This window comes from Peromyscus leucopus, chromosome 16_21 (assembly GCF_004664715.2).
Source record: "Peromyscus leucopus breed LL Stock chromosome 16_21, UCI_PerLeu_2.1, whole genome shotgun sequence".
NCBI lineage: Eukaryota > Metazoa > Chordata > Mammalia > Rodentia > Cricetidae > Peromyscus > Peromyscus leucopus.
Genome location: NC_051084.1, coordinates 39,311,602 through 39,325,118, shown reverse-complemented (window position 1 = coordinate 39,325,118; position 13,517 = coordinate 39,311,602). Strand labels below are relative to the sequence as shown.

At 44.7% G+C, this 13,517-nt stretch overlaps 1 protein-coding gene across 1 annotated transcript; it reads left to right on the top strand.

Annotated features, from left to right (window-relative positions):
- The first annotated feature begins 279 nt into the window (after positions 1 to 279).
- Lyg1 (lysozyme g1) lies at positions 280 to 12,688 on the top strand. The gene is made up of 6 exons (XM_028865839.2): positions 280 to 308; positions 6,073 to 6,147; positions 8,666 to 8,770; positions 9,497 to 9,690; positions 11,874 to 12,006; positions 12,185 to 12,688. Exons 2-6 carry the CDS (start codon positions 6,105 to 6,107, stop codon positions 12,301 to 12,303), a joined length of 594 nt encoding a protein of 197 aa, XP_028721672.1. The 5' UTR covers positions 280 to 308; positions 6,073 to 6,104; the 3' UTR covers positions 12,304 to 12,688.
- Positions 12,689 to 13,517: the final 829 nt, after the last annotated feature.

Here is a 13,517-nt window from a genome sequence, read left to right as displayed (position 1 = left end):
ATGGGTGTGAATAAAGACAGATGTTGGGCCTGAATGTGCCATCATGAACCTGCAATTAGGATTTGTTCTTCCGAGGTGTGGTAAAGAACTAATTGGTTGATGTGTGCAGAATGCCAGGACATTCTTGAATAAATCCCTATATGAGTTCAAAGTATTTGTAATTATTATGATTATTACTATAATTTATGAGATTTAGCTGTAAATCTTATAATAAGATGAGGTCAACACTTTTAAAAGAGGAAGCAGGATGAGACCCTATATAAAGTGCCATGTGCTCACTGACTCTAAGAAGAGCTGACTGAAGACAGGTGAGTATGAAACCGACCCTAGACTTGTTCCGAGCTTATTTAGAATGAAAACTCCAGCATATGCTAATTGATTGGTAATGATTGTGTTTCTGCTTCTAAGTAAATAATATTGAATCAAATGAAACTTAAAGATCTTGCAAGAAAACCCCAAGTTTTAGAAATGTGAGATGACAGAATAATTCTTTCTTACTCATTACAATTGTTATACCAATTTATATTTCTTTCAATGCACGTGCTTTTTTTGAATATGTGCACATGCTCACGACCAAGAACAGGGGGACAAAAATAGACGTTCTTTTAACAATACCCGTAATAGTGGAGCCATATAGAAAGATGGGTAAAATTATGGGCTGTTGATAGGGGGAAAGGAGCCTCTCACTTCTGAGCCTGGTTGAGGTCTCTCACCAGCAGAGGAGCAAGAACTTCAGCACAATCAACAACTTTGCTCCCTAAATTTTCTAAACCCATGGTTTTCTAGAAATCGCACTAGAAACCTCATTTCCAGGGAAAGATGTCCTGAATGCCTTGGATAACCCTAGTGGCTCCTGGTTTCACCTCATCAGATTATAATTCCATTCAAGGCATCTCCAGAGCTGCCTTATAAGCTCATTTATCAGAAGAAAGAGAGAAGGGGGGATTTCTAAGCACCTTCTGAGATATAAGTTGAGAGCCACTAAAATGGCATATATGGCTAGCCATAAGACCCCTACTTGGAACTCTCCCTTGAGGAACCCATACCCATGCCTGGATATGTCTTAATTTTTTTTTCCTTTTTGGTTTTTTGAGACAGGGTTTCTCTGTGTAGGCTTGACTATCCTAAAACTCTCTCTGTAGATCAGGCTGGCCTTAAACTCACAGAGATCTGCCTGGCTCTGCCTCCCAAGTGCTGGGATCAAAGGCGTGCGCCACCACCATCTGGCTGTGTCATAATTTTTGCTATTCTCTTGTGGGAAGCCAATATCCACATTTAGGTATGTCTTATTTTCTTCCCAAGTGCCCCTCTCTCCTAACCCTTATGTTTAGAGCCTACAGTAAAATATTTTCATTAAAATCAGCAACTCTACATCATACTGTCTAGTCCTGAAATTTTTCTCTGTCAAACTCATTAATCCTGGGTTTGCCTGAGTTGAGGTCCCTAAAAGATTAAAGGACCTCCTCAGGCTGCTGAGGGTGAGGTAGCAGAGCTGTGTATCCGTCCTCTCCCTGCTGACAATAGACCAAATAGAATGTCTCTTTCACTTTTTAAAACCAAAGAACATTGGTGCCTGCCGGATGGCAGGCCTCTCTCCTTTTGTGTTCAATCTTGCTGATGAAACATTGACCCGGACATCACAAGTGCGTGTGTGTGGGCGAGGTCCTGCTTTTTCTGCAAACTATGAAATAGCTAAGGCCAGTGTATCTAACACCGTGGTCCTCAACCTTCCTAATGCTGTGACCCTTTAATACAGTTCCTCATGGTGTGGTGACCCCCAACTACAAAATTATTTTCGTTGCTACTTCATAACTGTAATTTTGCTACTGTTACGAATCGTAATGTAAATATCTGTGTTTTCTGATGGTCTTAGGTAATCCCTGTGGAAGGGTCATTCGACAACCTTGCAAAGGGGTCGTGATCCACAGTTGAGAACTGCTGGTCTAACAGTTTAAGTCTTGGTTATCAGAGTTAAAAGACAGACATAGTTTAAGAGTCTCTGATGGAGGAAGCCAGGATCTTTTTGATTAGATATCCAGAAGGGAATACTCCTAAACTCACACAAGGGCGATGGTCTTCTCATCTTCTTTCTTAACCCTGACAAAATGAGAAAGAGCAAGAACAGAGGTACACAGACAGAAGCCCCTTTCAGACAGTCTCCACAGTAAAGGAAGTGTTTACGGACCTGCCAACCAGGAGGGAAGAGACTTTCCGCAAACCTAAGGTTTCCTGGCTGGTGCTCACAGCTCATAATCCAAACTCAGCAAAAACATGTGATTGTGGACGATGGAAAAATGCAGTCTGTGAACAGGAACAGTTTAAAACACACATGGGGACACACCTGCAATCCCAGCACTGGGGAAGGTGAAGCAGGAGGATGTTCAGTTCCAGGTCGGCCTGGGTTACAAGGCAATCAAGCTGGACATGGTAGCTCACATCTGTAACCTCTGTACTCAGTAGGCAGAGGTGGGAACACTGCGTATTTGAAGCCAGCCTGGGCTAGATGACAAGTTCTAGGTTAGGCTATGAAATCCAATCTCAAAACACGAGCAAGCAAAGATCTGTAATGTTGCCGCTTTATATTGTGGTCTAAAAAGTAGATTTTATTTCTCTAGGAACACAACCCTGGTGGCAGAAGCACTTTATGTTTATGACTGTCATTGCTACTGTCTTTTTAGTTTAAGGACCATCAGGACAAAGTAGTCTGCAAGACAGTGGGTCTTTACCATGTGTTAGAAGTGAGGAGAAGAAAAGAACACCAGGAGGGGTGTGAGTGAGAAAGGATGTGCTAGAATGGTCCATCCGCCTACCTGGGGAAGGTGGATGGAGAGGTGGGTTAGTAACAAAGCTAGGGCATCAACCAAGCTTGTAGTGAGAGACCATATCTAACGTGGTACATAGCACAGTTCTCGGTTCCTCCAGGATCAAATGGGCCATGCTCATCTCTCGGACACCAAGGTGTTGATGCAGCACATTGCCAAGCTGTCTGGAGGGCCATCATGACTTGCTATCTTTTGAAAGTTAAGGTGAAGATCCATGGCATTCATGGAAAAGGATTGGGACCTCCTGTTGAAGGATTGTAAATGCCAAAGACCTTTATTTCTACTTCTGGCCTCCAGTTATTAAGAGCTGAGGAAGAAATGTCAGTCCATCACAAGTCAATACAGCGCTTTGGAAATTACAGGGTGCCCAGTTGGGAAAAGACAGGTAGAAGAAGATGTCCTGACAGAAGCCATGAAGAATGTCAACTAGCCCCCAAGGGATGCTCTGGTTGTCTTTCCAAAGGTGGCCTGTTGCTGCAGCTTGACACTCCCTCACTGCCTTGACATTTTAGCTCTTTATATTGGGAGGACAGCGTCATAGTAGATATTGTGATTGATATCAGGGCATCACACTCACCTTGGCTGGCATTTCCAAAATGGCTTTGAGTGCGGGGAGTGGTCAGGGTCATAGCAAACGGACACTCCTTGAAGAACACACCCTGAGATGCCTCGGCTTTTAAATATAGAGTGCTTTTTGACACCTGGACAAACTGGGCCATGAAGTCTGAGTCACTCTGCATGCTGTTTATGAATGGACTACCTTGTCTGTCTACACAAGAAGTCCATTGTCACTTTTTGCTCTGAACCTAATACAACTGAAGGTAATTGTCTTGCACATGTGACTGCAGCGGGCACCAGAAAGTGACTTCGTATTGTTAAGTGACTGGTGCATGCGTTCACATAGACTCTGCCCAGTGCTTGCTCCATGTAGATGTTTAGTTCCATTCGTGGAAAATGGGGTAACTCTCATATTGCTATGAAAACTATGTCTTTCCTCTTGGGTTTCCAATAGGAAGCATCTTCCTTTCCTGGAAAATCAGCAAAAACAATTGAAATGTTCTGAGGTCAGCATTTGAGTGAGAGCAGGGCTGTTTTTCTAAAGAACCTTTCCATGAAGCTGATGAGATATCTCTATAAAGTTGATGCTAAAGAAGATTTGAGAAACTCAATCCAGCAGATTGGCCTGTGGGCGTGTCTGGGGGAGGGGCATTTTCCTGATTAAAGATGGATGTGAGAGGCCCAGCCCACTGTGGGCACTGCCATCCCTAGGCAGGTGGTCCTGGGCTGTGTGAGAAAGGTAGCTGAATGTGAACTTGAGGGCAAGCCAGTGTGCCTGTACGGTTTCTGCCTAAAGTTCGTGCCATTCCAGAGTTCTGCCCTGTTTGAGTTCCTGTCCCCAATGCCCCTTAGTGATGGACTTTAAGCTGGAACATGAAATACACCCTTTTTTTCTCCAAATCAATTTTGGTCTTGGCGTTTACCACAGCAACAGAATCAAACTAGGAGAAAGGGCATGTTTTTGTGAGACTATGAACATTCTTTTTGTACCTAAGCTCTTTCTCCAATTCTTTTTTTTTTTAAATAATTAACTTTATTTAATGTGCATTGGTGTGAAGGTGTCAGATCTCCTAGAAAGGGAGTTACAGACAGTTGTGAGCTGCCACACCAGTGCTGGAAATTGAACCCAGGTCCTCTGGGAGAACAGCCAGTGCTCCTAACCCCTGAGCCATCTCTCCAGCCCCTCTTTCTTCAATTCTTTTCGGAGATTCACTTCCTCTCTTACATCCACTCCTCAGAGACCAGAAATGCTGAATACATGGTTTCTGTTGGGGGAAGAAAGTTGAATGCTCCTGCAGGTGCAGCTAATATTCCAAATTTCTAAATATTTCTGATCACTGAATATGACATTTTCTTTCTTTCTTTCTTTCTTTCTTTTTTTTTTTCAAGACAGGGTTTCTCTGTGTAGCTTTGCGCCTTTCCTGGAACTCGCTGTGGAGACCAGGCTGGCCTCAAACTCACAGAGATCCACCTGCCTCTGCCTCCCGAGTGCTGGGATTAAAGACGTGCGCCACCACTTCCCGGCTGGAACACGACATTTTCTACCGAGCCAAGGGAAATCAGACAGACCATTTCAATGCTGTAAGGAAAGATAAGTAGGAAGCATGGCTTGCTGTCACATGCTCTCTCAGTTTGTCAAGATGGAAATCGGGTTACTTCCTGAATGCCTCTCCACCTTGGGACATCTCATCCTGGATGTTGGGAAGAACCCATTTATAGGAATAAACCTAAAAGAGGGATTGGGATGTAACTTAGTAGAGAGGATTTACCTAGCATGTAGGAGGGTCTGGATTCTGTCCCCACCACCAAATAAATGACTAAATGAGAGAGAGAGAGAGAGAGAGAGAGAGAGAGAGAGAGAGAGAGAGAGAGAGAGATTCAAAATGACAGGTCCCCAGGCTCTGCTGACCAGGGGAGATGATGGGAAGCACCTGTCATGGGTGTGGTTTGTGACATTTGTGTAGTGTGGTAGTCAGAGGGAACCATGACTGCTTGTACATGGTGGCATGGAAGTTTCTGGAAGAACTGGTTGGGGTGAGGAAGAGAGTCACCGTGGCAGCACATGCTTGATGGTCCTCGATACTGGTTCTCTAGCTGAGTGTGCACCTCATGATTCCAACCCTGCGGCCCTGCCCGTGACCTACTTCCTGGGGCCTGTCTGTCCACCCTCCTTGGGTTCTGACCCAGGAGTGCCACAAAAAGAGACTGAGGAACACAGCTCAAGGGACCCCAGGGGGTCTGGGATTCCCCGGAATGGGGACCAGAGCAATAGGGCAAGTCTTCTCCCTCCTTCCTTCATCCAATGTAAAGAATCAGGGTATAGTCTTGGGCACTGAGGAAGGTGTGTCCTTTTCTCCAACCTGAAGAGAGAAGCGCCCAATTCATGGAAACCATCAATACAAAATTCTGCTTTTCATTTCAGATTTGAATAATGTAAATTGCTTTTCAGCATCACAAGTTGGGTCATGGTGTTTCTCAGTGCTGAGAATCGAAATATCTCAGCATTCCCACGGATCAATTAAAAGGCTAAATGATGCAGCTGTCCAATTTTTGCTTCTCCATTAGGATTCCAATCACCCATTTTCTACTTTGGATGTGGGGAACTCATTCCATTCACAACCCCATAGAAATAGTGTGCTGTTATGACAATGATTGACGTTTCATACCTTTAAACTAATTTTGATTTTAAAAGCATTTCAGGTGCCGTAGAACCAGCTACTCAACATGTCTCCACTGTGGCTGCTCCTGGGCCTCCTGGCCTTGACTGGTGAGTGTGTTTCATTTTTCCCAAATAACTTGGAAATGGGCAGAAAAAAAAGCACTGAAAGGCAACGCTACATCTTCCATTTATGTAACTATGGGGAAACCATTATTTTTCTCCTAAGATGTCTGATAAATCCTGGAGTTAGGAGTAACTACTGAGAAGCAGCCTGCCCCAGGAGTCCCATGAAAGGATGGGGGTTCCCTATAATTCATGTGCACTTGCAACAACGTTGCTTGAAACCAGGCTTTAAATATTCATCATTGTAACTGCTCATGGCTGCTATAAAACCTCTTAAACTGCGTTAGTTACTTTACTCATTGTTGGGACAGAAGAGATTTGAGGAAAAAAGAGCTAAACTTGAGATTATAGTCCATCATGGCGGGGAAGTCAAGGCAGTGGGGATTTGAGGTGGTTGGTCACATAACATCTATCATCCAGGAGTGGAGAGAGATGAATGCCGGTACTCCGTTCATCTTCTTTTTATTCAGTCCAGGACAGCAGTCCATGAAAGGGTACCACCCACATTTAGGGTAGGTTTTCCCGGCTCACTTACTCTAGATAATCCCTCACAGACTTATGAGGGATTTGCGTCCATGGTGACTGTGAATCTCCACCAACATGACAATAAAGATCAATCATTAAACACCATAATACTGAATTTGTTTAGAAACTATGTGTTTCCAAAGAGAGACGGAGGTGGTTGCCATATGACTAACATAATTCAAGGAGAAAAGCAGCCCTAAGAGAATCCAGATGTGACAGAGCCAAGGGGCACATAGTCACAGTCTTTAATTTCAGCTTTGATTCTAACGTTAATTGCAGCTAGGGCAAAAAGTAGAAGTATTTGTTGTTTTTTATTTGAAATATTCATTTATTTACTATTTGCTATATATGTGCTAATTCATTCAACCAATATGTGAAAGCTACTACAAGGTGCAAAGCACTGAGAATATAAGTAACTGCAGAATGGTGTATGTGGTTAGGGAAAGGTCAGTGAGCGAGAGAGCAAGGACACATTCAACTGCCACATTGGGCATTTGTCAACAATCATGAAAACAGAAATGCACTGGCTGAGACATTAATAAGAACACCTGCTTTTTTTTTTTTTTTTTTTTTTTGAGAGGAAAGGGCTTATTTCACTCACAGTTCCATGTCACTGTTCCCTGCTTAATTTTTTACTTTGAATATATTCACAAATCACCAGATCTTTCCACAAATAACATTTCTCTCAGATTAACTCATCCACATCTATGGAGTAGAAGCATCTACTCCAAAACACTAGGATTTTCAGATGTCAGTGCCGTGAAGCTGTTATAAAAACAGAACCTGGTGATGGAGAGGTGACTCAGCAGTGAAAAGCACTTATTGCTCTTGCAGAGGACCTGGGTTCAGCACCCACCTGGCAGCTCACAAGCACCTGTAGCTCCAGTTCCAGGGGATCCGATCCCCTCCTCTGGCTTCCTCAGGCTCCTGTTTGCATGTGGTGCACATAAACTCCTGCACATACACACATATTAAAAAAAACATAGAATCCTAAAATGCATTTACGTAAACATGCAGGACTCATATGATGACATGCCATAGATAGAATTCCCAAGAACTGACAGTTGTTGAGTGAATAATATAACTTACTTTACTCAAAGAATAAAATCTACTCTGCAAGTACTGTCTCGAGCCTAGGGACATGACACCACTGGTAAACGTGCTTGCCAGGCAAGTACGAGGGTCTGAGTTTGATCCTCACCTATGGAAAAATCAAGGCATAGTGGCTTGGATTACACTGGCAGGCCAAGATAAGAGGGATCCTGGACTTGGCTGCTCATTGCACACTTGCAATCCCAGTACTTGGGAGGTTGACACAGGAGAACCAGGAGTTCAAGACAATCCTTGCCTACACAGTGGCTAATCTGGGCTGCATGAAGCCCGTTTCGAAAAACATTAGTTAATTAGTCAAGTAATTAATGAAAGAAATGCCTCACATTCAGTGATGACTAGACTACCACAGATCTCTTGGGAGACAGACACAAGACAGAAAAGAAAGATGCAGAAAGAGGGAACCTCATATAGACTCCGGATCCTATGACTTGTCTGCACACAGTCTCTTTGCAACCTTTGCCCCTTGCCCAGAATGCTCCGGGAGAAGCTGAAGCCAATCCCAGTCTCTGTTTATAGACAATACCTTCACTTGGGGTCTGAGTGGAGATGACAGGAAGACTCTAGCCTTAAAATACATGTTTTAATACATGCAAACATGAATACCTCACCATACAGTGAGCTATGAGACAGCCCTTGAGCTTTTCAGAGAAGGAACTGCTCCAACAGTTCCTTGTGTCTGCAGGAAAGGAGGTGAGAACTGAGAATCAAAGCAGTGTTGTGATCCTACTACCTAAATTTCAAAAGAGGGTGACGTGTAGCATGGTGCTCTAGCTCTCACTGATTTTATTCGAGTTGTTTTTAATGATGTAATTCATTCACAGCCTTCTAGCCCAGTCCCCCAGGCTGAACCTTTCTCAATCTGCAGGCTCCTCTGAAAGCAGCAGTTGGGGATGCTATGGAAACATCCGAACCCTGAACACCCCAGGAGCATCTTGTATGATTGGAAGACGGCATGGCCTGCCTTACTGTGGTAGTTAACAATCTCTGTGTCTACAATTTCCTCTTGACTCCTACTGTTTCTCATGGTCCTACACTAAGGCATGGAAGGAAAGAGCACTCATCATGGAGTCCAAACCCTTCTGAGAACTCTGACTCTACTTCTTGAACAAGTCACGTAGTTTTTCAAGTCCCTCCTGGAGTTAGATATCCATCTTTACAGAGTTTTTGCCAACTCTATATCATGGGGTGAGAGTGCTTCTTGAACTGTAGAAGAAACTAGAACCAAGGCTCTCCCATGTAAATCGTTATCATTTTCTTATTATGTGATTTATTGGCACCACATAAGAGTAGAAAGTTGGGCAGTTGTGAGCAAAATTGTCTTACCAAATTGTCTTACCAAGGGGTCTTACCAAAAACTTACTGGAGGGTTAGGGGACTTTCTCCTCCACACGATGACCTATTGCAGTGGCATGATGCAGTTTATTGAGAAACCTTCTCTGGGGTCCTTAGGATTGGACCAGTGGTGCCTACAGAGTTGTCATGGAAGGGACCGAGCTTAGCTCACGGCCACTGGTGGCCTCTGAAATCTCTAACATCAGGAGATGCATGGGGTGTTGACTCTGCTTCACAGAAAAGGTCTTAAAATATGAGGTCAGGAAATGACTACTAGGGGTTTAAATTTGGTATTTTCAGTCACAGGCCTAAGTCCAAGCCTAAATCACCCTCAGCCACATACTTCCTTTTGTGTTTGCTCTAGGAGTTCGTGCCTCTGAAAGGCTGGCTGAAATAGACAGGCCATATCTTCTGAGATACCAACCCACGATGAGAATTGTTGGCCGGAAATACTGTATGGATCCTGCAGTGATCGCTGGTGTCTTGTCAAGGGAGTCTCAGGGTGGCAATTTCGTGGTCGACATGGGCAACATGGGTAATGGAATCGGGGTGATACAGGTAATGCTCCTTCAGTCAAGGTGCTTTGATGCTGGGGAAACGGCTCAGCAGGCAAAGTACTTCCTGGAAAAGCGTGAAAACCTAGGTTCAGATCTCCAACACCCATTTGGAAAGCCAGCCATGGTGGTGTGTGCCTGTAATCTCAAGGCTGTGTTCTCAAAGTGGAGGCAGGTGGATTCCTGGAGTTCGCTAGCCAGCCCGATGAATCAGTGAGCTCCACGTACAGTAAGAGATTGAAGAAGATATTCAGTGTTGATCTCTGGCCTCCACAGGCATGCTTACACACATGCACACACACCCCCACATGCACTCCATGTGAATATGCGCACACGTACACACACATGCATACACATACATGTACATACACACACATGCATACACAGAGAGAGAGACAGAGACAGACAGACAGACAGACAGAGAATGTGGCCCTTCTGCTTTGTGACACAGCTCCATGGGAACATGAGTATGGTTTCACTGCAGATGGCACAGTGGTGCGGAATAGTGAGTGAACGGTACCGCCTGGGGTTTGTGAGGGCCGCAGCAATTCTGGTACCATTTCCACTGCACTTGGAGTCACAGTTTCTCATCAGAGTGAATATCCCCCAGGACACACCACCCGAGACACACTGCTCTGGGGTCCCCCATGAGGCACATGAGAAAGACCACAAATTACATCTTTGTTCTGTCGTCTTTGTGTGACCTTGAAGGGGTCATTTTACTTCACTGGGCCTGTTGCCCTACCTGTAAAATTCCATTTTGCTCTTGGCAGTGCTGGGGAGTCCAACTTTGTGTGCTCTAAGCAGGTGCTCCACTGCCGATCTCTACTCCAGCTCCTAAAGGCCATTCCAATTGAATTATAAAGAGTCAGTGGAATAAAATATATATATATATACATAAATATATATATATATATATAATTATAAAGTAGCTATGTCTGGTAGGGTCTTAAAAATATTACATTCTCCTTTCCTTGTCTTCTCTCTATATAACTCTTAGTTCTGAGGGTTGAGTTGTATTCTTGCACTGATTGGATCCAATATCACTCATCAGAGTTTTTTTTTTGGGGGGGGGGGGGCTGAGCCACTGTTGGGGGCCAGGGTAAAAATGAGGATGGAGCTTCCTGTTGCTTCTCTGTTGAGAAACCTGTGTGCAGTATGTCGTTTTCAAGCTTTTAGGATAATTTACTCCTTAATGATCTCGGAATTGGCTTCTCTTGACTACATATAATAAACCTTGATTAAAAAGTACCTTCTGGCCGGGCAGTGGTGACACACGCCTTTAATCCCAGCACTTAGGAGGCAGAGATAGGTGAATCTCTGTGAATTTGAGGCCAGCCTGGTCTATAGAGTGAGTTCTAGGACAGCCAGTGCTACACAGAGCACTAGGGGGAAAAAGTACCTCATTTTGACTTATGGATTTATTCAATAATCTGATGAGATGGGGCAGCAAGCCACCAATGAGGAAACAGGACCCACAGAGGAGTCCCTGTTGTCACTTACTCTAACAAAGAGAGCACCTGGCCCAAGGACGCCTTGTGCCATTAGAAATGGTGACATCTACGTCCCCGTTTTCGCTTGTTTTTCTCTTTTGTAAAATCTGTTCCTTGGGAGAAGGATCGGTCCATCTCCTTTGGGATGAAATAAGAATCCTCTAAATTCAGTCCTTTCTCCTCGATCCGATGAGGTCTCTGTGAAAATTACGGCATCCAAGAAGGATTCGAATCACCTCCAGACATTCTGATCACCTACAAGGGGGCCTGAAGCACAGGCAGGATCCCTTCCTGCTTCGTTTGGAGTTGAGAGTCGCGGCATGGAGGAAGGGCATCGCACTGCATTCTGCATGCATTAACCGTCTTGGCCTCTGACTCGATCTGCTATAGTAGGGCAACAGAGAAATGACTGCTTGCCCTTGCTCAGCCTAAACCCTGTAGTTTATTTTTGTCCATGGTGGTGACACCATTTTGCATTCCCGTCAACAGTGCACAGGATTCCAACTTTTCCATGTCCTTGACAACATTGGCCTTAAGTGTTTCAGACAGTAATTCTTAAGTCCTAGATGCATGTAGCGTCTCCACTTAACCTCCGGGGAGATAGGGAGTGGAAGAAGAACAGAAGGGAGAAGAAAGAGTAGCTCCTTCAGCCGAGGATGCTCACCAGGCTTTTCCTCTGCCTCCCTCCCTCTAGGACGCAAGCTTCTACCCTCCCACATCTTGGAAGAGTGATTCCTGGGTTTCCCAGAAAACTGAGATCCTGACATCTAAAATCAAAGAAGTCCAGGCAAGGTTTCCTAGCTGGACCCCCGACCAGTACCTGAGAGGTATGTGTTCCACTCTTGGCCAGTTGTTCCACGGCCTGGAATTAAGAGATAAATGTTTGTTTCTTAATAAAAACCAGACTTCTCAGGCCACAGCTGACTTGAGCTGGGAGAGGGAATCTGAACTTACTGGTGAGTGCCCTCAAGCTGGGAGAGGACTAACCTGTCACATGACTTTCAGGTGGACTCTGTGCCTACAGTAAGGGTCCGACCTTTGTCCGAAGCAACCAGGATCTAAACTGTGACTTCTGCAATGACGTCCTTGCACGAGCCAAATACTTCAAGAACCACGGCTTCTAACACCTCAGATGACACTCAGTTCTGGCGCCGTACAGGAGACTCCCCTATTCCACCAATTTGGCTAGCGGGTGGAGACTGCAACCTCGAATCTGAGTTAGATTTGAAAGCTGTCAAATTATCATGAATCACATTAAAGGAAAAGTCATTACCTGCATTATAGACTGTGTCCTTTTAAAACATTTCCCCAGATGTGAGCTCTACTACGCATATCTTTGAGATGAGTCCTATGTCTCCAGGGATCCAACGGCCAAGTTCAGCAAATAAAGCTCAGGAAACCTAGAATACATGTCAATTACTCTTCAGCACTGAGTTTGGGGCAGTGTTGGGACTTGAACCCAGAGCCTCATGTGTACTGAGCACGTGCTCTATCACCTAGCTATCTCCACTTCAGCCTCAATGATAAATAGTAATTTTTAACTTTTAAAGATTCTTTTGTTGTTTTTTTGAGACAGGGCTTCCCTGTGTAGCTTTGCCATAGGCTGAAAAACAATGAAGCCAACCAACCTTTATGGGTCTCCTTCTTCCCTGGGGATCATTGGTCACTGGTCCACAAGGGCGGAGGGAGCATCAGCAGTGGCGAGCAGAGTTCAGGCAGCTGTGAGTAAGATGGAAATAGCCTTCCAGAAGTCAGCTACGGGAAGACAGCTCAGCTTTATTCCAGAGTAAGGGGAATACACAGGATGGGGACAGCACTTGGGGCATCACCTAATTTGCATTTGGCAGCCTGGTCCTACCATACAGCTGGAACACAATACCTAATTATCATAGGGATGGTGGGGGTGGGGAGGGAGCATTTGCAGGGACCCGTGTCAAAGGTCATACTTAAGACAGGTCAGGCATCCAAGCTCGGGGACAGCTTCCAAATAAGGCCAGGCATCCAGGCCTAGAGACACTACCCAAATTAGGTGACGGGGGAGTCCTGTTGCTAAAGGTGTCCTCCATAGTCACCGAGCTCAGAGAACTATCTGGACATGGGGAACGGCAACCTTAAATGCAGGGTACTCCAACAAACCTTAGCCCAAACTCTCTGAAACCATAAATCAAAGACAAAGCTTTCCTCCATTGTGTCATTGGTCAGGTATTTTTATCAGAGACAAAAACTAATTAGCACAGAGGCACCCCAGTCATCCATAGCCAGGCTATACGGGAGAGTCCCTCAAGGACACTGACCATGTCGTATGTTGTTAAATTAGCAAATTCAAGTGTTTGGATTT